The following is a 25,436-nucleotide window of genomic DNA, read 5'->3' as shown; positions in this document are numbered from 1 at the left end:
GTTACTATTGGTTTCCTTTCAGCTTCTGTCTGGACATTTTCTTTTGCCTTCTAGCATCACGAGGGCTTCTTTCCTCAGAGAACTGCAGCTGACTAGATATTGTCTCTTTTGTTTTGGACCATTCTCTGTAAACCTTAGAGACAGTTTTGTAGAAAAACAAAGATCCCAGGAGATCAGCAGTTCCTACATTGACCAGCCCATCTGGGACCAGCAATCACACCACGTTCAAAATCAGATTAAACCAGGTTGAACTTCAGCAGATTATCTAGACCATTTCTACTTAAATCAGTGCATTGAGTTGCTCACATGTAATTGGCTGATAGACATTTGTGTTAACAACCACTTAAACAGAGTACATAATAAAGTGGCCAGAAAGTGTATGTGCTAGCAGTATTTTGTGTGATATTCGTGTGTTATTGGTAACATTTGTAAACATATGTTTTTCATATATGTTTTTTTCTCCCCCCTTTTTAAAAAAGAAATAACACAATACTCAGGACATTAATATCTTACTGGACAGTGTGGTACTGAATTAACCACGTCTGTTTATTGATGATGCTTTTCCACTGTGCACAAACCATGTTTTTAAAACACTCAATGCTGACTCTGCTTACTTACAGTACTACAAGAACAAATTCTGGAGCATAAAAAGAGGGGCAAGGGCAAGATTTCATAGCAAGGTACATAAATATGAGTGAGTTTACATGCAGAAAGAGATCCGATGTTGCTTTTCTTTTCTTTTCTTTTTTTTTTTTTTGCTACTTTTGCTTAAAGGCTGGTGCTGATAGGAGCGGGGTACGGGGGACAAGGCAGAAGAAACAGTTTTACAGTACAGTACTTGGTTTTCATCACATCACCAAAAAGGGAGAGAAGCAGGCAAATGGTTGCAGTGTTGAGAAAGAGAGACCTACACATAAAGGGTTTATTTAGTACGTGTACAAGTGGAGTTATCGAGACACTGAACCTGCAGCACAGTGTCAGAACTGAAGCCCTGTAACTACTCTTTCATCTAGACGAGTCACGAAGATAAGAGAAGTGAAATGTGGTCACTCAGGCTGAGATTAAAGGTCACAGAGTCCCACGATAATGACGGAGAGGGAATTTTACCAATGCATAAGAGACGAAAGGGTCTGTAAGACAGTGGGAGCATCAGGTGGCCAGCCACAAATGTACATATTTCTGTGCCTTTTAAGTTAAAATGTCTATTTTTTTCTTTTTTTTCCTTACATCACACTATAGTATACATATTGTACAATACCCAATAACCCACCACTGCTGGAGACAATAGAGAGGTGACATGGGTCCTTACACTAACATTCAATACTTAATAAACACTGGAAGGGACTCACGCTCAAAGACACGCATACATACATACATACACACACACACACACACGTCCGAACAAATGGAAAGACAGAGGTATAAATGTTAATGCTTCACAACACTATTGAATGATATACAAGGAACTTCATCTTTAAAAAAAAACATGTTTTTTTCAGCTATATTACAAATCAAGGTTCTTCAAAGCTGTTAAAAACACTGAGAAATAAAATGTACTAACCAGTGGCATTGGTTGCTTGGTAGGATAGTCCTTACTTGTGTGTGGGTGCGTGTTTGGGAAATACATAAGGATGGAGAGAGGGGAAAAAAAGTAGCTGTGTGGTAAGAAAGATAAGTTTGAAGTGGCAAAGGACTCAGTGGTCTTTATAAAGAAAAAAAATAAGGAAAAATAAAAAAGTGCCAAGGTAAAGTGATTTCAAGTAATGTGTGCTCTATACACAGGAGAGGGAGGGAGGAGAGTTGGGGAGTCCCGTGTCTCCAACGTGTCCACTACTGGCTCTTCCTGTGTTCAGTCAGGCTCGTCGATGCCTCAGCGGAAGCTTCTCCACGGGCAGCTTTGGAGAGGAAGTCCACCCACTTGGCCTGAAGTTCTTCATCTTGGGCACTTAAGAGCAAAGTTTGCTGAGTGTTGCTGAGCCGGATTATGTGTTTGACCTCCGTTTTCTCAGCAGCTGCAGAAGGTGCTGGGCTCACCTCAAACCCAGGGAGAGGTACTGGCCGCGACCCCTTTGAGTCCTGCAAAAAAATCGTAAAAAATGAATATAAAACATGTCAGTCAGAGAAAAATTGTATTTCAAAGTTGGTTTCTCTTGGGCAAGCCTTCCTTTGAGGTAAGCGAACCATACTAGAAATAATGAAAATGACAGCTTGTCTCTTCAGCTGTAAAATTTTCCAACAGGCATGTACAGTAAACCCAGCCCTCCTCTCTCCCTTCCCCCTTTTTCTTTCTGTATAATCAGGAAATGCTCATCCAACTCCTATTAATCCTAATCTTTGGAATGGCCGCTTTCTGCGGTCAGATTGGGATATTAGTCTTGGAAATGAAACCCTGGAAGGCTTTAACAGGCTGACTCCTTCTCTGCCATTATGAATGACAAAAAAATAACATTTTACAGCAAATCCTTAAACTTAAAAAAAAAAATTTAACATCTGAACTGAATTCTCTCAGTTAATTATTTTTAAACAATATATAAATATATGGACATGGATGATGTGTACAGAGATAGAATGCTTGGGTAATCTTTTTCAAAGCAGTCATGTACACCACTTGTTTTACACATCTCATTGGGATGTTATAAGGAGATTTATTGCTCCACCCACAGCCAAGATTTCAAGGAACTGCAGCAACTCTGAGAGCTGAGAGACTTCATCTGCTCAGCGCCAACTAACACCCACTTGCACATCTGACAGCAGTTATACCTGAGGTCAGATTCAGGATAACCAAATCCCCTGGCCCAAATCTACACAGCACAGACAGTGACAGGGACAGCCTGGCACATGCAGGATTGGACAGATTTGACTTGCACACAGTCAGTGATATATCCTGGTGCTACACTCTGCAGATGTCCCGCTCCAATCCGAGGAAGGAGACAGGATATATAGCCAGATGGGCGTAGCAGGAGGATTAGCAGATATATAGGACGTGACTAAAGCACTCAGGTTATGTGTCTATGTAGATGAACTTTTGCAATTTACTGTCCTCTATTTATACGATGCCTATCTATGAAAAATGTGCAAAATTATTTCTAACGAGGGGAAAAAGAAAAGTTAATCAAATATTTTTTTATAATTCAAAGCATGTTGAATGTATCCAACTCCTACCTGTCCGCTGCTTTGTAAGTACAGCACCAGTGGCTCAGCCTTGGTCACAGCAACCCACATTTTCATCCAGCTCTTCCCTTTCTCCTGTACTTGGAGGTGGCCACACAACAGGCAGTTCTCTGCCGTTAGAGAAACCTGTCTCTGAAACACACACGAGACCAATCATCAAGGACTTCCTCATTTTACTACTGAGCTAATTATTGAACTAAACAGAAAAAGATGCGCTTTAAAAAACACGTGTAAAAGACGTATTTATTATATTTTGGACACTTAATCTGATGAGGAATGACAGTGCAGTTCTTCTACTGTTCATCCTTATGTAACAGCAATGTAGGACACAGTGAGATTTGTACAGGGACAGGTGTTAAAGCTTCTGCTGCCCCTTGTCTAACCTTTGTACAGCCTACAGCTCCCTCATGTGGTGACTAATCTCACTACAGATGATTCCCCACTGGGATCCTTCAACAGAGACACGAGAGGGAATGAACCTGAATCACAATACTGTTTCACAGTTTCGTCATCGCTATAAGTGGTTAATGTCCTGTCAGCTTTAAGGTGCAAATACTCCATCCGACTGTACATCTATCCACAGACGGACAGTGGGACAGGGATACAGACACCTGAAGCCGCCAGACTGCGGAGTCAGCAGAGACGACAGATTCGCCTTAAGCCGAGATCTCATTATCATATTAGTCATCAAAAAGGGATTAGCTGATCTTTCAGTGTGAATGTCTTTGCACATGTACGTGTGCAACGTGTGTAGCGGTGTGTGCATACAGCACAGTAACTTAAAGACAACAGTACAGGAGTAAAAAGGCACTGCAGCGCTTTCTACTCTTTGTTGCCAGCAGCACAGTGTGGCTCCTGCCAACACTGAGCAATAACCTATTGGCATGAGCAAATGCAGCAAAAAAACTATTATTCATTATGTGTGTGTCTGTATTTTTTTGTTCTAACCTCAGGTGCAGTTTTTCTTCTGTGTTCACCAGTACCAAGGTTCTCTATGCTGAGGCTGGCTTCGAAACATTCAGGACACACTCGGCTCGTTTTGTTGTCCATCTTTGAACACTTTGCACAGATGGCCTGCAGAAGGACAGAGAGCGAACAGCAGACAGTTATTTGTCTAAAATTTCCACTTGTTCCACCACTTTTCTCTCCATCCCACCAAAAACAACGCCCAAATTTGTCTCGTTCCATCTGTGCTCACCGCTCCGCAGGACTTGCAGTGATGTTTGCGCTTGGTGAAATTGAAGCTCTCGCTGCAGCCTTTACATGTCTGCTTCTCCTTCTCCTTTTTCTTGGAACTCTTCTGGAAAAAAAAGGATTGTGTGTAAAGGCCTTCAGCCTGCTCAGTTTCAGCACAGGCGAAGCAAAAGGAATGTCTGACAGCTTGTCCTGCTACATCCCGTGTTTGTTTGGCTTTCTGTCTCCCTTTTCTCCCTTCTATTAACAAAGATAGGGGGCATACACCCACTCAGACACACGAAAATATCCACACAGATTGTTGTTATAGATACTACATATGTGGGATGAGGAGTAAAATAAATCTCTCCCTGTTTGTATAGATAACAGAAAAACTTTTGATTTTTGAGATTAGCATCATCACATTTGCTCAGCCTAACTGTAATGTATGCTTTAGCATAACAAAAAACACTTTGAAAAACAAACACAGCTAACGAGACTATTGTTATATCTAGCAGCATTTCTTTAAGGACATTCTTCGACTAATTTTCCCTTTTAGTAAACATGAATTTACTAAAGCTCAGAGACGCTTGTTGCCTTTTTGGAAATGTAGTTTTACTCTAAAAACTACAAAAAAACATTGTTCACTGGAACTAGTGTTTGACTTTGTTTGACTCATCCTCTTGGAGTCTGCCCAAAGTCAGTCTCACTCCCTTTTGCATTCACTAGACAACCATCGACAATGTCCTGAATAAGAGGCAACTACTTTTCTCTCTCTCTGGCTTCTTACAGGAATGAGCTATGCAGCACACTCAGGAGCTCATAGAGGGATCAGGACTGTGTTACTTTTCTGTAAGAGCATCTTACCCTTTCTTGTAGTCTTTCGCCATCAGAGTCGATGGATGTGTTCGACCAGAAACCCTGAGGAGGAGGACATGCACAGTGAGCAACAGTAGTTTAACCTTGCAGTCAGCCATCTCTACCACTAGGTGTCAGTCTGGACCTTCTGAATCTGGTCCTCTGGCTCGTGTCACTACATTTGGCTTGGGTCCAGCTAAGGCCAACTCAAAGTGGGTCAAAGCACATCTATGATAGTTTTGTATATACTTTGAGTTGGGCTTTCCCTATTAGGTCATGAGAGATCTCTGTGAGAGGAGACTTGCAGACTCTACACGCGGAAATGGCGAGAGCTGTATGTACCCGAACATGACAGGAAGGTTAAGTGAGCGTATTGTCTGTATGATACTACCACATCCATAGAAGGAGAGCTATTCAGGCAGACAAAGGCCAGACTATGACAAGCTTGTTTGGTGTACCACTAGTCTCCCATGATTCATTGCCAAGGATGACCGACTGACTGATCAATGAAGTGCCTGATGAAGGCGGAGTGAGACTGACCGGTGACTCCGGCACGTGGTCGTCTTCCCGGGAGAAGGAGCTGTTGAAGGCTTTGAACGTCTTGCTGTTTTGTTTGTGTCGTTCAATCGTGGCCTGGATAACCTGAGAGTCAGAAGAGATTTACAGGAAAGAGGAGGAATAATTATGAGTTGAAAGAGGGAAGGAGGAAAGCCGTCTTTCTTTCTCCTGCCTAACTGAAGAACAAAGAAAGCATGTGTGGTATGCTGACTACCCTGACTGTGCTTCAAACAAGTGACAGCGGCAATGACATCAGAGCTTAAAAAGTATCACGGTCCTAATGCTGGAGTCTCAAGATAACTAGTTGGCTAGTAGTGTGCGAAAACCTTTGCTTCTTTTTGCTTTCCACTGTCTGTAAACTTTTGGAGTGGTACCAAAGCCCCTCCTTAATCTTCACATACTGAAAAAAAACCCTCTGCAGTTTCTCCAGTTGCCCATTCCCTGTTACAGCCTGCAAGATGTATTAATCAGCTTTACTCTGCTGTAATAGGCTAAATGAGCAATAATGAGGGGCTTTATTAGAGAACATAATTCCCAAACACTGCATGAGTTTGTAGAGGAAATCTCTTCTAATTCTTCTTTAATAAAACACAACGACCAAAGGCACAGACCAAAAATGCTGCAGGTACATGAGAGGCACAGACAGTTTCATATGCATGCAAGTGTTCTACTTCAAGTGGGTGAAATTTACCTGAATCCAGTCTTCCTTCTCCTCAGCCGTCCTGTAAAGTTAAAGCAAAATATGATTCGATGATTTCACCCGACTAGAAAATTCAGGCCATCACAATGACTGAATAAATATTCCCAAATAAGCGCAATTCATTGTGCACACAGAGCCCCAAAGAGTGGAAACATGAGAAAATAACAAGTAAATAGGGCATTAAATAATAATAAGCTAAGTTCCCAAAAGAGTTTTGTTCACTGGCTAATTTAAATACTTGTAAAGAAAAATACAAATAATTTTAGTTACAGTTACATTAAGGCTAATGATAAGTTAGCAGTCAGAGTTAGCTGGCCACAAGCTAACCAGCTAAGTCTGTTGTTTTTCTTCAAAATCAAAGAAAAGTGTTAAAGGTAAATGCTGGTATGTAAGCCTAACCCACTGATAGGGTTAGATAAGTGACTAAAACAGTATGCAAATGATCCCAGCAGAGAAAGATGTGTATTTAACATGTATATGTCTCAAAAGTCTAGTTTAGCCTATAAAAAGATCAGTTATCAAAAGGCAAGGTAACTGCAAGCTAGTTTCTGGTTATCCAATTGCAATACAATCCCTGCAAGGTTTTCAGAAACAAACCTCTGGGGACAGTGGCGTGCTTATGTTGTGGCTTTTTTGCTACATATGGATGATAATAAAAACCTTTTTGGGCCATAAAAACCATTTTGATCAGGATGACTATTAATCAAATAGGAGAAGAAATCATACATCGATAAAAGTGCACTTTGAAGTCGGACAAGAACTGCTGCAGACAGAGTGGATGACATTATTGGTTTAAGCAATTCTGCTTAAGTGAAATTATGACTGAGTAACAACAAAATCACAGTGTACCATTCTGAAATGGACAACTGCGATGGGATTACATTTGATCCATTTTGCGGTTGATGGTTGTAACATTCTTGTTTAACATTTGATCCGTTCCAGACTTTTTTGTATTTATTAACAATTTAAATCCCAATAGAGGAGAAAATGGTGCCTAGGCTAAAAACACTGGATTTTTCCTTTAACATCAGCAGCTATTGATTTTGATTGGTTGAAAGATTATATTTTTGAGACTTGTTACTCATGTAAGTAATAATAACACAGTTTTGCATTCTAAAACCATATGAAGTGCTTTATTTACAGAATAACATCTTCATTTTTGTTTAATATTATGTGGCTCTGAGGCTGTTTCGCATATATTTACCTGGCTTGCAGCTCCAGCGAACGTCGCTTACCGATGATGGCAAACGTGTGAGGAAGGTTCTGCTTCACATTCTCCTGCACCTGGGGTCAAAAAGCAGAAGAATGCCACTTGCAGTTGGTGCAACAAGTGAACAGTCACGGGAGAAAAAAACAAAAGCTAGAGAATAGGCTGAAAAGCAACATTATACCTCCATGCCAGCAATGTCAATCCTCTCTCTGACACTGAACTTCTGCCCCATAAGTCGGAGTTTAGGCACACAGTATAGCACCATATTGTTGAACTAGATCAGAGACAGAAATAATGAAGTTGATGAAGAGGACAGATCAAATAAAAATCTTCCTTTATTTGATATTTGTCAAACTTAACAGGGATCTCACCAAATAGAGGTATCGGTCTTGCGCTGTCCCGTTTTTGGCTGACATCTTCTTGATATGTCCTTCTTTTATGAGCTCATTGGCTGGGTTAACTATGTCCTCCTCTCCTCCAAGCCTCTCATAAACCTCCAACAGTTTGTGCATCTTTTCCTAAAAACACAGAGCAACAGGAGGAAGCAGAAAAGCTGAGAAGATACTCGACAGCGAGAGGATAGATGGAGCTCAGCACAAACATTTAAAGGGTAATATATTGTTATCACATACAGTTCTTACTCATTCTTTTTCAGCAAGGTGGAAAGTATATATTACAATTCTTTATTGATTCACAGATGCATGTGTCTGCTTGAGCTGTTTAAAGAACATGAAAGACATCACGACAAGACAGAGGAAAAATACGAGGAGGTTGGGTGTTAAAAAAGTCAGTCAGACTTCCGCGAGCTATGAACAAGAAGGCAGGAAACAGCAGCTTCCTGTCTGTACCAATGCAATGCTGCTGACTGACTGTACCACATCAGCTACTCTCTTATTGGGCAACACATTATCTAGTTCCTAATCAGCCAAGTGGTAGAGTACTGGAAAGAGTTGATGCATAGAAGAGAAGATAGCAAAAACATAAAAATAAAAGAATGACTCAGAGCATCGAGCAAAGCCTTACCATTTTCCTGATTGCTGCATTGGAGTGGTTAGCTGCGGTAGAAATGAGCTCCAGTGCTTCTGTAATACACATACGTGAGTAACAAGAATTAATAAAAACAAATCATCTTATTAATATGCTAAGACTATCAGAGAAACTGATATAAATCTCTAACAAACACAATTGCGCGGCTGTTCCAGTACTACCACCTTAAAAAAAACACATACTCTTAACATTAACCACACAGTGTGTTCTAGGCTGGCTTCCAGCCAGTCAAGAGTCTAGTACTAATGCCTGCGAGTACCTGAGTCAGCCATCTTAATCATAACCTACATAAACAGAAGAGACACACAGGCGGGGGAAATGAGGCCAAAACAACTGTGATAAATTGCTGTTCAGCTGGAGAGGATGAGAGAAACCTTTCCACAGACTCCAAACAACGCCGTGTGGTGACGTTAGGGATTAGGTAAATGGATACAGGGATGTAGGAGGACATGAGATAATGTAATATATGTAATCGGTTTCTGCCAGGCTGTAGTTGAAACAGCATGAGGAGCACTCTGACCTTTGTGAAGTATTGTGGTATCATACTAACATCTATGCAGAGACGTAGGAGGCCTATGTCCTACCTTTAGCTTCATAACACATTCATTTAACTAGTTATTCTAATGATTGTCATCATATAAGATCTGGTTATTTTGTACAAGGACTTTTTTTTGCTATACATGTATACCGATCATCTCAGAAGACCATCAAACACTTAAAGTGTACAAATCATCACAGTGTTGATAAATTATAGCAAAAAGCCCCCTCCATAGTTTTATCCTAATCTAACCCTACATATGTAACGCAATAGTGTTCAATATGACGGAAATTAAGTGCAACACTTCGTAATTCTAAAACTGTGATAACACTAAGATATTCATTCTGCGCCATAAGTGGGTTTTAGCTGCGCAGAGTAAAACTAGAAAAACACAGAGGGATGTCTTCAGAGCGCCCGTGGTCTCAAACAGCTTGTTTTCACATTTACCACAAGGTGAAGTGAATTTTGGCTCCTTTTGATCAGTCGAGTGGTTTTGCAGTTTGTGCAGTCGACAGTCGAGGGAAAAGAAGACATTTGCTGTGAAAACAGATACTGGCCAGTTCCTCTCACCTTCCCTCCTGTCCTTGTACAGTTATGGAGTCGAATAACTCCCAAGTGTTCACTGCTGTATGAACTGGACAGGACATATTTTTGCTTTATCTGCACTTTTTTTGTTTAATCTGCTCATGTTCTTTTCGTTTTTTTCCCTAGTGACCTTTAATGATTTCATGGGCTTTAGCTGAATGGTACTTTCTTGTGTTATTTATTTATTCTTCTGTTCTGAATCCATATTTCTGAGTAAAGTTAAACTGTGTCTGCCTTGAGCTGAATACTCATCAATGGGTGGCGTATTTCATACAACAAGCGCATCTTTAAAATGTGTTTTACATGAAGCTTTAGATTACTGAGGAAAGCAAAGACACAGCTGGGTGGATTTCTCTGTGACCTGGAGTTTATCAGTCGTGAAGCGTAAACGTGCGAGTCAGCAGCAATAATAATGGTTTGCATTTATACAGCGCTTTTCGAGACCCTCAAAGCACTTTACAATTCCACTATTCATTCACTCTCACATTCACACACTGATGGAGGCAGCTACAGTTGTAGCCACAGCTGCCCTGGAGCAGACTGACAGAAGTGAGGCTGCCAGGGACACAACGACCAAGACAGACAGAGCAGGGGATCGAACCGGTAACCTTCCGGTTACATGATGAGCTTCCCAACCCCCTGAACCCCGGCAACTCACTTTCAGCATCTTTTCTGTCGAGAGCATCATCGGGCAACTTCTTCAGGTAGTCTTTGAGCAAGAGCTCATAGCGAGGAATCCTTTGGACTGGCTCTAACATGTGGTGCTGCAACGTCAGATTCCCACACACATCCTGTTTCTGTTGGTTGAAACAAAAAAACAAAACTTTAACTGATTAATTCAGAAAGAAGACTTGTTAAATTTTGGCTAAAACTCCCAAAATTCCTGACAAAACTATATAAAACCCAAATAATCTTTAGATATGTGTGATTGGATGTTCTTTTCCAATACATGCTGTTGAAAAAATGTAAAAACAGAAAAAAAAGGAGCAGAGAGAAACCTGTATATTCTGAACGACACTCTTAAATTGTGACGATCGCTGCGTCCAGGTGTTGACCAAGTCCATGGCCCGGTCAAAATTCTTCACATACTCTCCATACATCTTCATGAATGGAGCCAGTTTCTGGAGGATGTCTCCGATGCGTGGTTTGTTTTCCCTAAAGCAAGAACATGCAAACAAACGGATGATTCCAAAACAAATTTCCACGCCAAGGTTTATATCAAAAGATTGTTGCAGTGTTTTAATTAAATGCAGATTAGTTACTTCTTCATGCAAATGTATAGACAGCTCTACAGATGCAAATACATCAAGTTGCAGCTTTGAGGGAAAATTCCCAAAGCCTATTGGGAAAAAGATCACACAGTTTCCTACTAAAGCAGGGAGGAGGTAATTAAAGGGTTGCTTTAGCAGATTCATTTCACAGATCCATGTTAGAACCAAGAGAGGCTGCACAAGCATAAATACTATAATACTGGGGGCAATTACATCACTCATAAAGAGACACAAACAAAGGCTCATAACTAATGAGAGTAATCTCAAGAATTTTATTGGGGCATTACAGAAATTAATCCTCCTTATGAATTTTCTTCCTAAGGTGCACTTTTCTGACTTGATGTCCTTTGTTTTGTTTGTTTTTTTTCAAGTTTATTTCAGCCAATAAATTTTAATGAGTTAATGTGAGGGGAGCCATTATGTGACAGGTCTCCAGAGGAGTCATTATCTACCAAGGGTGGCTGATGTTGGCATAATATCACAGACTGGAAGCAGATTTCCTGCTTATTGTGGGAAAAAAGGAGAAAAAAAATACCCTCAACCTGTAAGTCTTTATGAGACGCATAAATACACACAAGCTAAAATCAGACACCGCTGAAAACCTGACAATAATGACCCCCAACGGCTCATCTCTTCACACCGATACTTAAGGAAAGCCACCGAAATGCCGAGTGTTTAGTCCTCACCATTCATCAGTAATCCGTGTCTTGAGCTCAGGGAGCAGGAACTTATCGTGAAAGCAGTAGATAGAAGAGATGTTGGAGAAGATCCCAGTAATGACGTCCTGAGGGATTCCAGCCTCGGTGAGCTTTGTGCAAAATACCTGCAGAGAAGATATTTGTATATAAAAACTCACGCTAAGAACACAACTCGACTCAGCTCGGCTCTGTTTAAGTAACAGGTATGTAAGCTCAGGCAGAAAAATGTCCGTGTTGTCATATGTATATCTAAGTGTGAATGACATCAAGCTAAGATTACTTTTCTGCAGATCTGCTAAAAACCAGATAAACTACACTATATAATCTAAACTTTACTGATGCTTTTTCACGCCTGGAGCACCAACTCGCTGAAGATGATTTAGTAGGCCAAGGTAAACGGCTATTAATGCGGTGGGTTTGTGGGTATTTAAATGTTTAGTATGTAGAAGGAAGGAAGGAAGAAGAAGAAATAAGGAACAAAAGGTCTAATGAATGATGTCATAGAATGCATGATGAGGAATGTAGTATTCAAAGGTTGGGGAGGTTGACTGTTGGTTGTACATAGACACGCGCTGTAAACTTCCAGGTTTGAGAAGTGAAGTTGATGTGGGAGTGCCAGCAGGCAACTGCATGCAAAATCTCAGGATATCTATATTGCGCTTATTCTCTTGTGTGTTTTTAAACTTTGTGGAAATGTGACACTCAATGACTGACGAATCAATAATTGACTATCAATACTGTTGGCTTAAAAATGTTTCTGTCCAATTAAGCACTATTACAGATCGACTGATTTCACTGGGGGAGCATCAGCGACAGATTCTTTATGTGCAGGTTCAGCTTAATAATCGAGCACATCATTCGCCATGACGCTTGTAATAAAGTCCAAATCACTGCATCCAGTTTTGCTTCCTTGACAATCGCAGTAACCGGTATGCACTGATGTATCCACGGAAACAAGTTTCATGTGAAAGTTGTAAGACAAAAACAGGAAGTTAACCATAAAAGCGTTCTGCCTTCAGTAACAAATAAACCATAGCTGCTCTGTGATAGGGCAGAGATCGTCAACTCTACCACATGAGCTCAACAAAGAGGAAGGCGACTTAACCACTGGCAGTGAGCACTCGTCATAGATGCGACACCACGCTGCAGGTAGAGAAAAAACTGCAGATACACAAAGAAGCCAAGAGTGTGAGGTCTAACTGGGTGATAAAAATTAAGAGCCGCAATGACTGGTTTGCGACTGAACATCAGCCAAGTATTTTGTGTTCCTGAGGTCCTTTCACTTCATTATTTTAAGTTACGTTAATATAGAACATCTCTGGGTTTTAGATTGGCCAGTGCAAACTGGCACAAAGGCTTATTTTATAGAGGAGATTGTCCAATAGATTAATCTAGAAAATAACCTTGTAAAATTAGAAGCTGGGCAGAAGTCAAGTAAGTAAGTAAGATCACTGAGTTCACATCTTTTTTTTTTTTTAACAGCGCGATTTATCAAAAGTCTCTTCTGAAGTTCTAAATGTTTTCTCTGAAAGAACACAAACTATATTCACTGGTAGATACAAAATATGATTTTTTTAAACGACCAAGGGTAGACAGCTATATCAAAAAATAGCTGTCTAGTCATAAATAGAGCCAAGGGTCAGGAAACACACGCTCTGTTCACAGAATCTAGACAGAAATATAGATCACTGCGTGGTTTGCAACACACGACAACCTACGTGCCTCCTTTAACAAACACACACACGATGCACACTCAGGCTTGCGGTGACGAAGCACTCTTTATGTTGGACATTCATAAATATAGTCCACATGCACACAAACAGAGGTGCATTACATCTTACAAGATAGCACTTAGAGCGCTCTAAGTAATCAAGCCAGCAGAGGGTTGGTGTATAGTGGATCTCAATCCCAGCATTAATCCAGATTAGCTGTAATCTCAATCGCTAGCAACACTAGCACTACTAGGCAACAGAAAATTGAACCGGATACAAGAAAAACCTCGCACAAAGCCAGTAACAGATAAAGAGACACATACGAAAGGAAAGCATTACCTGGTCGAGGAGATTGAGTCGTTTCACGTAGGCCTCTTCAGTTTGGAGAAGCTCTTTGGCAATATTCAGGAGTTTCTGAGCTTCTGAGCACTGAGGGGAAACAGAAAAGCAGCAAAAGATTACATCTAAGGCAAAAGAAGACAAACATACACGCCAACTCCACCATATTTGAGAAGTTTTCAGACAGTAGTCAGAGGTGAAAGAAAGCTGACACCTTGTGCTTTAAGTTATAAATAATAATGTGACAAAAACATACGTTCAAAGATCATTATCTATATTGATCTTTGCAATATAATGTGATATAATTCACCACAGCCACCCAACAGGTTACACTGCACAGCTACTGCCAGAGAAGCATTTTTATTCAGTGTTAAAGTAACCACTGTTACTACTTCCTACCTGAATAACCTTTATGTTACACTTTCTGTAAACACTAAACAACATTCGTAATATATAGTTGTATTTATTTATTCATTCTTACCCTTTTTTACCCCGCAGTTATTCACTGTGCTTTTTGTATGAAACCACTAACATGGGATAGCTGCTCTCTTTTTAGCACACAAACACGTGCATCGGCTTTATAACCAAACTGTGTGGCAGAGAGAGACCAATTATTGAGTTCCTTAAAATTCAAATATCTGTGTTACTTCTTCATTTAAAGTTTAACCTCACGTGAGTGTGACACTAGGATTCCATTTTCACATCCATGTGGTAAAGGGAGAAACATCCTTTGTGCTCACCTTTAGTATCAATTCGCGACATGTACATACACGATTATTTTGTCACATCACTGCCGCTTACGTCCCAACGTTCAAAACACTACTAGGCGATACGGAAACTCAAACCCCGTGTTTGTCTCACCATGTGTCACCCCTGTGATGACCGGTGAGGGTGTAACCCACCTCACACCCAGTTCCTGCTGGAGCTGTTGCAGCACCCCTACAGCCTTTGAAGCATCAACAGATAGAGCTCATGGCTGGCTTGATGAGAAGTAGCAGCAATGCTTGTAGGAAAAACAGAAGTGTCTGAAGGGGATCTTGGACTTATGTAAAAGCCCAAAATATTTATGCTTGTGGCTGAGGCAACTATCAGCAGCGTCTGCAGCAGATTACTGTAAACTGACATTCAGAATGTGTTATTTTAGTCACTGGTTTAGTTCAACAGCAGTAAATTATGAGATGTGCTAATAGCTGCTGCGGTGAAATTGAAGAGCCCGGTTTCCTCTCTCTTTCGCTTTGACTTGATGAGATGAAATGACATAAAAACACTGCAGTAGTTCATCCTTGTATCACTGGTTCAACACACACTGAGGTCACAAAACACTTAGCCTATTGCGACAATGCGGGTTTTGCAATAGCTGTCTTCAAATTAAAACAAGCAGCATCACATTCATTTAAGCCGAACCCAAACCTGACCTTAACCAAGTCTTGATGTAAAAATTATAGAATTTGTGCTATGGGGAGTCGTTTTTTGCCTCCCAGATTGTGACTGTGCAAAAAAACCTGAAACCTTGACCCTGCAGTAAAGGGATCTTAAAGCTTTGTTCTCGCTGATGGATGAAAATACTCCTACTCATAAAGCAGGAAGGAATACTGAATCGGTTAGTATAAAAATGATGTTGCACATGTGGTATGTCCTTCACAGTCACCATCAGAGCAGCTCCATCCTTCCAGCTGAGCTCCAGAGACATGGAGAATCAATACCAGTGTGCACTGAAGTTGTTTTGATGACCTAAGATCTCACTAAGATAATTCAGCTTGGGTTTTTCCATTAATATGTCACTCCTCTGTACTCTTACCCTGGCACAGATGGCAGGGGAAAACTCACCAGAGATTATGCTTTGTAAGGAAATCTAACAATGCCAAATATTACTATGTGAACAAAAGTGAAACTCAGTTTTCATTGTGTGCAAAGAAGAGGGCACACAAAGTCAGCAGAACTTGTTTTCAGTCACTCTTGCACCTCACATCACTAAAAAAAACCACATCCTCTGTCAAAAGGTTGTCATTATAGAGCCATCAGCATGTCAGCTGTGCTGTTAAGACACATTCATGTAGACACAGAAAGGCTAACAACCACACATGCACACACATAGATCAACACACCCTTCCTCTGCACAGCGATGCTGGGATCAGGAAGCGCTGAAGAGCACAGATACCTTTTCCCCAAAAGGCTGCGGGTGTGGGCAGATAGTTCATGTTTTACAGTACTGACAACAGCTGAGGGGAACAACTACTGCTGACATTCATGAGTGCAATGCCACATAAATCTACTGTCTTAAAACACTCCTATCGGTTCCTAATGTCTAACATTTCTGGACTTAGCCCGAGTAGGAGTCATTGGACAGCTTCGTCTGTCATCACCTTCACGATCACTTCTTCTTTTCCAATATTAGTATATTTCATGTCTGTGATACTGTTGTACTATGATACTTTCACAAGCTGCTGGATAGAACAGGAAGCACTGACCACACATTTAGACCACAAGGAAGGGTATGAGAACTATCTGAGGTACCTGTGTTGTTTACAATCGATACTGTACTGGGACACAAGTGAAGAAGAGGAGAAAGCTGAAATTTTAGATCAACTGTAGGAACACTCTGTCTGTGCAGTCTTTGATCTGGCAATCAAAACATGCTTTTGTTACTGCTCTTGGGCAGCTATTCAGCTTTTTTTTAAATATGTAACACAAGAGTCCCTTTTAGCTACAGCTCAAGTCATTTGTGACTGGCAAACTGAGGCTGTAATAGCATCTAACGTTTCATGCAGAAGTATTCTTTGAAAGTGTTCACCGAGGCTCAGATAATTATAGACACACGCTACTTTTTTCCATTACACGAACGGCAGGCTGAGATGAAGCTTTTAAACTCGTGGGACGTGTGCTTCGATTTCAACAAGCTATCAGAATTCCTCAAAATTACCACACATCACCTGAACTGAACGGTGGAGGCTGTAGCGAGCCGGTGTCTGTATTCAGACTTAAAGTTACGGTCTTTGGTACGTGTGTTTATGACCTGCTGATGGTGAGCGAGGGAGGTACTCACTTTCTGCGCCTCCGAGTGTGTATCTGTGAGATACCCGATCTGTGTGTCTGTCAGAGAGTGTATCTCCCCACTGCTCCCCTCATCTAAGTCACTGTCCTCATCCTGCGTTGAGTCTCGCTTGTTGTCCAGTGTAACGCAGCAGGACACACTCTCTGTCTCAGTGACGCTGTCGTAATTATCCTCCTCGTCAATGACATCCTCATTAGGGAACACCTCCCCTTCCACGGTGCACGACGGGCTGTCAATGCCACTGTCCCGGTTGGGAATCTTCCCGTTCTGCTCTGAGGAGTCCGGATTGTCCAGAAGTTTGTGGGATGAACCTTCATCCCGCCCCACGTCATTGAGGCAGCCATCGTTCTGTGTGATGTCATTCACTGCACAGCTATCCATCACAGGATCACCGGTGCCGTCGATGCGCATGGAAGCCAGACGCGAGAGATCAGTCTCGTCGTCAGTCCGTTCAAAGTTGCCAAGCGCAGGTTTATCCACAGGGAAGGAGTCTCCTGCAACCTTTGCCGTGGTGTCCTGGCTGCAGGAAGTGATATCTGGTGCACTGTCCATTCTCAGACACAGCTGCAGCTGTGAGCGTGGAAGCACCCCAAGGATGGGGACCCTGGAAAAATAAAAACAAAGAAAAACTTAGTATCACATCACCTTTACAGATGTGTATTACATCAAGGATCAATACTTGGGGCTGCACAGCAAAACTTTAATTTCTTGTTTCCTTGTATCTACGTCTCACTGAAAAACCAGCCCACATCTTAAACTGCTACAAAAAAAAAAAAAAAGGCTAACCTGAAACTTCTTTTAGAAGACAAACGATAAATCTGCCAAACTAACCGGTCTCAGTCTAAAGCCAACAGTCTACATTTCTCAGCTTACCTTGAATTTTCAAACCTCTCAATCAGCAGCCCAACTTTCTGTGCCTCTCTCTGCGGCTGTGCTCCCTGGCCAGGAGGGGTTAGCGTAGGCTTTGGTTTAGGTGGAAGAGGGGGTGCTGGCAGAGGCCTGGAGGGTGCCGGTGGGATCCTCTTAGGTTTCTTGTCTTGCCCAAGGGCGAGCAGGTGCGCAGGTTTAGGGGGCACTACAGATGCGCGAGTCCAGACAAAACAAGAAAAGCAGAGCAAAAGAGAAGCATGAGGCTCCAGACAAGAACAAAAGCAATCAGGTAACAGGAATAAATCCAAGGGAGAAAACCTCCATAGCTGTGTCGCTGGTTCACTTAGTAAAAACTTGAGATAAAACACAGAAAATACAAAAAAAAAAAGTCAGAAGAGACAGAAACGTAGCAGCGCAGTGGGGCAGGACGAAATCAACTCTGAGCGTCAGCGATCTGCAACTTCCTTATTTCTGAACAGGATGCTGAGAGCATGTGCGTAAGCCATTGTGGCTCAAGAAAGATGAGAAAAGAAGAAGGAAAAAAAAGCAAGTGCAAAAATGACAGTGCTCTCTTAAAAATATATGCTACACTTAATAAACACTTACATTATAGGCCAACTTTACTGACATATCTGAATTTTTTTTCATACATTTCATTTTAGGAAGCATTTTTGTCAGAAACCAGGAAATGTGCTGATATGTTACAGTTGTTAATTTCAGCACTTCCTCCATCTGTGTGGGCCACTGCTGATTAGAAAGGAGCAGACTTTTCTTTATGCAGTAGTAACAGTGCATGTGTTTATGTGCGGTGAGCTGTCTCCTGAGGATGATAACATATAAAGATGTTTCAGTTTCATCAGTTCATCAGAAAGGCAACAACTTTACTTTATATACTTCTTTTTCAGCCAATATTGAGTATGTTAAATAAAAGTAAGGAGTAAGCATTTTATGTATGAGTGGGAAACAGAGGATACAGCATCACCAACAAACAGTTGGACAACCAGTTAAACTGTAAATTAATGAATGTTTGCAAATTAAATTTTTAATTAATAGTTTAACTGATCCATTATTTTAAACCATTATTATTAATGTTGTTCACTGTAGCTGCAAAAAAACTCACAACGTTTGTAAAGAGCAATCCAATAAAAAAGGGCGAAAAAAGAAAAAAGGGAAAGTGCTACTTGCTTCTGCCATATAATTCATCAGTTAAGTGATTCAGCATGTTCTGCACCACCAAAGCTTTTAGGCCAGAGAGATCTACGTCCAGTTTTAGATTCTTCTCTGCTCAAAAACTGACAGAATTACGACTTCCCTTTCAATTCAATTCTCCCTCCCGTTGGATTAGCTCGGAGATGTCAGTGAGGAAGTTCATCCTGTCAGGTGGGAAGTACTGTATGCATTCAAATAGAGTACCAGAAACTGTAATTGTGCCCAAGTAGCTCATAAGTCAGGCGAATGACAGTCAAAGCACAGTACGACTAGTTCTATTTGCTAAACCTCTTTAATATCGCTTGCATTTTTAAAAAAACAAAACATGTATTATATTTACACTTTTATGTGCAGACAAGTACATGGAATAATATGTTTTGACTCTTCATCAGCTAACTGATATTTGATTTCAAACAGCTTTAAAGCAAGAATATGAAATGTAAACAGGTTTGAAACTCCTAGCCAGCAAATCTGGTGCTAACCCATGAACCTCTGAGCTGTGTGTGACTGTTTTCAGCACTGCAGTCCAAGTTCAGCCATTTTCAGCCAATGATCTTTACCACCAGTATCAATTCATGAAAAAATGAGAGGATCTTGAAATATCAAAGCTATTCTAAAGGGCGGCTGTGGCGCTTTATAAAACCTTGTTTTTTCCTTGATCAGAAATCTTTCCTGATAAAAATGCTAATCAAATGATCAATTTTAAATGATCAGCAAGAATTTCTCTTGCCAAAACTTTGAATAGTTCAGAGCATTTTTAAAATTGGGGACAGGTCTGTGGTGTGTCCTAGTATGTTTCCCAGCGACTCCCTAAACACAACACATGTTCATATTTAGCATTCTTCAAATGGTGCCCGATCACAAACACTTGGGAGACACTGCCCTGCTTTACAGCAGCAGCAGCAGCTCTTGCAGAGGTGACCTACTGAGCACAGTGAGTGGCAGAGTGAGGTCAGGCAGCTGACGCGTCCCATGTTATAGAAAAGTGTTTTGTCAGAGCAGAATAAATCACGGCTCGATAGCAGGGGTCCAACCTTGCAGCACCTTTCAATTATAATGACAGCACCGATGTCAAAACTGGCCTTCAAGGGGCTGTGGTGTGTCACTGGATTTTTACCTTGAGGTTTCTGAGCGGTTAGTGTTCTGGGCGAGGTGGGGGGCTGAGGCCGCGGTTTGATTGGAGGCTTGTCGTGACATGGTCTGGGGGTCGGACCTTTCTTTATGAGCCTTGGAGAACACAGGTAGTCCACTGATCCACACTGGTACTGCAGAGGGGAGGCAGGGAGATCTATATATAGAGGAAAAGAAGAAAGACAATCTTAGGTATTGATCAATATAATAACACACATCTAAACACAAGGAATAATCCTGCGACAGCGATGCAGTGGTGCGTGGTGACTACTGCGGGTGAATGACCTTGCGCTTGGTGTGCTCCACGGCGTCGCCCTCGGACAGATAGCATTGGGGCCAAAAGAAACTCTGCAGCATCAATCCTAATACAAGGCCTAAGGCAGCAGAGAGCTGCAGAGCCTGCAAATTGGTTTCTCTTCACACTCTCAGACCTGTAACTGACTGGATAAATCTAATTTTCTGTAGATGCTGACTGGACATACATTGTGCACTTTTTAAAGCAGCTAAGTGACTTCCAAGACCCTCAATGTTATCAGTTTTTGTTTATCTCAACAAAGTCAATCAAATCAAAAATGGAAGGATTTCATCTAAAGTTTTATATTTAAAAAAAAAAGTCACAAATATTTCTAAAATAGCTGGGCCCTGTGCGTGTTTAGCACTATGGTTACTTCAGCTGCAGGTTTTTGTGCAACAGTGCATTTTTAAGCCACAAGAGCAATGTATTTGGGTGCCACATCGACATGGTTTGAGTTCTGTGGTGCTCTGTGTGGCTTTAGCTATATAGGCATGTATTTTTACATTTACATATAGTTAACTGTTAACTGTCAGGTCGCTTTTGGCCTTTTGTTAGATGTGAAGAGCAAAATGTTTCCTTTACACTTTCACAAATCCATCGGGATCATCAATTTGCCTTTAAAACTTCAAAATGCAAAATACACGATGCAAAAAATCTTTAAAGGACGAGGTGGTAATGTTATCACACATACACACATATTTCCATTACATTTTGACAAAGATATGCTATGAATGCCAACTCTTTGAAGTCCAGTCAAGAGAGAAGAAACAGAGTGTTTGCACTGCTATTGTTTGCGAGCGTGCATTTGTCTGTACCATATGCACTCTACGAGGTTTCATTTGAACATACCACAACAGCCTTTTTTGCGCCGTTATTATCGGAAGGGGGACAAAAAGTGCAGCCCCAGAGTAGATTATGATAATAGCTATGCATACTACAGCCACACAGCTCTGTTCCTTCAGGCTCATGGATTCGATCAAGTCACACCAACTTTTGCTCGACTGGATTACAGCCTAAAATTGCACCGAGCCCCCACAAGAGCCTTGGCACATCTAATTTGGTGTTTTTCAGCTGCGCTTCAGGCAGTGGAAGGAAAAAAATTCTGTCAGTAATGAGTCCTGTTATGCTGTCTGCCTCATGTGGCACACTGCAGGTGTTCCCACCATCTTTGCACCAGTGGAATAAGAGCAGGGCAGGGGGAACAAAGCAAACAGCTCCCTCAGCTCCGTACAATAGATGGAGAACACGTTTTCCACACTGAGGACTGCGGATCAGTGCCTACAGTAGGTAGATTTTGAATTTAGTTAGACTATCTTTGCATCCGGTCCCTGGCAAAAGAAAAACTGCAGGCCCTTCACAGTGGTTTCACCTAATGCCATCTCTAAATCAGAGATGACTTGCGGGCTGAGTCAGAGGAAAAGTCCTTCAGCCAAATAACTGCCTGATGAAGAACACTTTGACCCAAGACTGGCTGTGGTCTTTGCTGGGAAAAATAAACAACAGTGCAAGACAGAGGCATAAGGGCCGGTGCCTATGGAAACTCAGTGTAGCTATGGTTACCTGAGAGCCAAACCTGGCCCTCATGTCAAACTGCTTAACACCGAAAGAAACTTGACAACACAGCAGAGCGAGTAAGGAGCTGACACTCACGTTTTTTTTCCTTAATTAAAATCTCACAAACCTCGCATGAGTACACAGGAAAATATGTAAGCAAATTCATTCAGTCTAATTATATCACACAACGGTGTTCAAGCCATTACTAAAACAAATACTTAGAATATAAAAGAACACACAAACAGCCAAGAGTGCCATAAATACATTACCTTGCGTCCTATCTTTCCGTGTCAGATATCCAAAGTCCAAAGAGCAACTGAATGTAAAAGTCATCCACACAGCAGTGTTTAAACCAAAATAAATCCTGCCCTCCCAGTTTTCCGGAGTGCCGTGTGTGTGTGTGTGCGCGCACGCAACTGAGACTACTCTTTGTGGCCAACAAACACAGACATACACACCCTAACCAGCCCTTTAAAAGCCCAAACCTGCATTATACCAAAACACGCACAGTCACCTGTCCTTTCCCAGTGGTGTTAGAGGACCTGCACCTGTTTGCTCACCTGACAAACCTGATACTAACAGCTCCTCCCGGGGCCAAAATGACATGATTATGTGTCACTGTGGAATCCCGGAATCTCAGCATATAATCTTACAGTTTGCCCACAACACAGGAAACTTTGCCCACAGCGCACAACTCGAAAGACAAGGGTTAGAGTTAGATAATCAACAAAATCGCCTTTTTGAGGCAGTCACCTAATTGATTTGGACTCAAGAGACAATATTAATAATGTATCTATCTAATTTAGTGAGAACTTTGTAAAAACACAAAGGAGAATAATGAGCTCATTAATTTCCTTTGCTCCCCACACAGTAACTGAAGAACAAATGAACAGCACGATTAGAAAGAAATTATATGAGAACATTATTACTGCTACACCCTGAAGGCTGTGCGTTAACATGGCAACCTCTCCCAGCAAAACCAACAATTAGTCACTGTAAATCTTACCTGTTCTTTCATGGTTGTGATGTAATGCAATCTCAGCTTAGGACTGTGAGGACTTTGAGTTGTAACTTCAAAATACTGCTTCACAGTATACACCTACACAAAGTTAATGGTTGCCGTGTACCTTATACACAGAAATATTCGGATACCTTTAGGTACGTATACTGACACTTTGATTTTAATCAGCAGGAAGCATGTAAGCGTGATAAACGTCCGGGATTGTGATGCTATCATGAGAGAAAAACCTAAGGAATGTATTTCTTGTATTAGCACGTCACAGCAATGTGTATCAGTCTTTGTTTGATTGCTTTTGCCTTTTGTGTAGTTAGATTGTCTCTGTTGTATGACAATTAATCAAATTATGAGTCTTAAGGTGTGTTTACAACGTTAAGTAAACAAGGTCAAGAATCAATGCAAGCTTTCAATATTTGCTTTTAATGCTCAATGCTGCAGACATATTTCTTTTCAATACCGAATAACATGGATACAAATCTGGTGACTGTTAAGTTACATACAGGAGATGTAGGTTGACCGTAGCACATGAAACAAATTCAAATGGAGACCGTAACATTGTATTCTCAGGTGGATGATGAAATGAACATAATGTATAAGAAAGTAACAGAAAATTGGGATTTAAAATAAATTAATAAAAAAAACATAGATGTTAATCATCGCTGTACATGCGACATTTCTAGTTTTTGTCACAATTTTCAGTTTAACTACCACCTTACAAGCAGTCGGGGGGTGTTTGCAGATAAGCTGGGATCTTCTGTGTAAACTACAGCCACTGTGACAATATGCTAGCAACTAAAACAATCAGGAGGATTGTAGCAGCCTCTTTGTGACCTTTTTTTACCTAGCAACTGCTAGCAAACTCCAGCAACCACTCAGCAAATTGTCTGTGGACAAACATTTTTATCCAACATCCAGTGGTTGCCACGGGGTAGCCGACAGGTCATTAGGCCTGTACGGCTGAAGCCTTAAACTTCCAAACTTTCTCTAAGTTCTAATTTTCAGACTTAAAAAGATAAAATAAAATTACATATCTAATCAGACTAGGCCACATCAGTAGAATGAGTTAGTATGCAAAGTGAGAAACAGTGGGGCAAAGATGGTTTAGCTGAGGGACACTACATTTTGCTATTTGCTTTGTTATCAACAACTGATGATGCGATGCTCTGAGCATTTTAAAAGTTGCATGGCAGCAAAATTTAATGATTTTGAGTTGGACTTGTACCTTTCAAGCTGTGTCTCTGTCTCCCTAGTTGGGTGTGAGCACAAACCGTAGTATAATGTGCTAGATGTGCTCATTTTCACCAGGGATACTGAGATTAGTACAGAAGCTTGTTTCCACCACTGAAAACAAAAAACAGAGCAAAACATTTTCTTTACTCTCCATAAATCAAACCTTCGAGATAGACATCTCAAATTTTCACCGTGCTAATTCAAAGTTCCGAGAAAATAACTCAGAACTCTCTCCTCTCTCCATTTTCCCCAAACCCCAAGACACCCAGGTTCAAAATATACACAAACACGCACAAGGAAAATGCACAGACGTAGCTACCCTGTCAATCACCTTCAGCCCCGAGGCGACCCCCACAGAGTCATTTATTACCCATCATCCCAGAGATGGATCGCTCACAGTCAGCAGAGTCTCCCCACTCAGACAGCTACTCAATCAGCTCTCCTGTCCACAAAGCAACCCTGGGTAAGGAAGAGCTGACAGCGCCACTCTGATAACTTCAACCAACCACCCGCCCAGTTCCCCACCAAGACGTGGCAAGACATCCAGTTTGGGTGGTGTACCTCATTATTTCCTATGTCACCATCACATTTCTTAGCTTTTCTGCCTTCATTATACCCACTCTCTTCCTTTCCTTCTGTCTGTGTCTGTATAACTTTCTTTCACTGTCTCATTCAGAATAATACTGGTTTTATTTCCACCGTGTTACCCTGAACGACTCAGCCAGAGAGCAGCAAGCTCTCATTAAACGACTCTTAGATTTATAATGAACTTTGAGCCACAGAGCCACTTAAATTCTTGGCTTGGACAGGAACACATTGTCTTGTAGAAAAATAGCAAGGCTAAGAAAACAAAGGAATTTTGCTTTGTCTCATTTCTCCCTCTGCCATACCAATATGTGCTATGACCTTGATCTACTTTTCAGAAATCAACTTAATCATTAAAAAAAAAAGAAACAAAGATAGATAGAAATGTATAGATGAAGACAGAATTTAAATACATGTTGCAGCTGGGACACAGAGGGACTGAAATAAAGAAGGTGACATGTTCAAAAAAGAAAATTAAAGCTATAAATAACTATAAAAAAAGTATTTACTTTTCTAGATATAAGAAACTGGTTGAAACGACACTATAAAAGGATAAAAACCCAAATGTACAAACCAGGAAATTAAAAAAAAAAGCAGAGAGAGAAAATACTGGTGTGAGTATAACAGCAGCT

General features: G+C 41.0%; 1 protein-coding gene across 3 annotated transcripts in view; it reads right to left on the bottom strand.

The window, feature by feature from the left end:
* Positions 1-501: 501 nt before the first annotated feature.
* fgd (faciogenital dysplasia) overlaps positions 502-25,436 on the bottom strand; it is a 52,974-nt gene continuing 28,039 nt past the window's right edge. The window contains exons 1-19 of one of the 3 annotated variants that reach the window (XM_085443709.1): positions 22,241-22,526; positions 20,109-20,279; positions 17,786-17,987; positions 16,904-17,516; positions 13,861-13,950; positions 11,798-11,934; positions 10,839-10,995; positions 10,499-10,637; positions 8,694-8,752; positions 8,042-8,188; positions 7,852-7,944; positions 7,665-7,744; positions 6,452-6,482; positions 5,743-5,844; positions 5,212-5,265; positions 4,370-4,471; positions 4,120-4,245; positions 3,163-3,303; positions 502-2,076 (exon numbers count right to left, since the gene is read on the bottom strand). In XM_085443709.1, coding sequence (XP_085299835.1) covers positions 1,831-2,076; positions 3,163-3,303; positions 4,120-4,245; positions 4,370-4,471; positions 5,212-5,265; positions 5,743-5,844; positions 6,452-6,482; positions 7,665-7,744; positions 7,852-7,944; positions 8,042-8,188; positions 8,694-8,752; positions 10,499-10,637; positions 10,839-10,995; positions 11,798-11,934; positions 13,861-13,950; positions 16,904-17,516; positions 17,786-17,987; positions 20,109-20,279; positions 22,241-22,304 — 2,754 coding nt within the window. In that variant the 5' untranslated portion in view covers positions 22,305-22,526 and the 3' untranslated portion in view covers positions 502-1,830. Of the gene's footprint in view, positions 2,077-3,162; positions 3,304-4,119; positions 4,246-4,369; positions 4,472-5,211; positions 5,266-5,742; positions 5,845-6,451; positions 6,483-7,664; positions 7,745-7,851; positions 7,945-8,041; positions 8,189-8,693; positions 8,753-10,498; positions 10,638-10,838; positions 10,996-11,797; positions 11,935-13,860; positions 13,951-16,903; positions 17,517-17,785; positions 17,988-20,108; positions 20,280-22,240; positions 22,527-25,436 lie in introns of those variants that run through there. The other 2 variants (XM_085443710.1, XM_085443711.1) reach the window with 2 other exon arrangements.

The sequence above is a fragment of the Copadichromis virginalis genome, linkage group LG20, assembly GCF_057382275.1.
Source record: "Copadichromis virginalis isolate Kocher_CV1m ecotype Utaka linkage group LG20, C_Virginalis_male_GT1.1, whole genome shotgun sequence".
In the NCBI taxonomy this organism is placed as follows: Eukaryota; Metazoa; Chordata; class Actinopteri; order Cichliformes; family Cichlidae; genus Copadichromis; species Copadichromis virginalis.
This window is presented reverse-complemented; position numbering and strand designations above follow the sequence as displayed.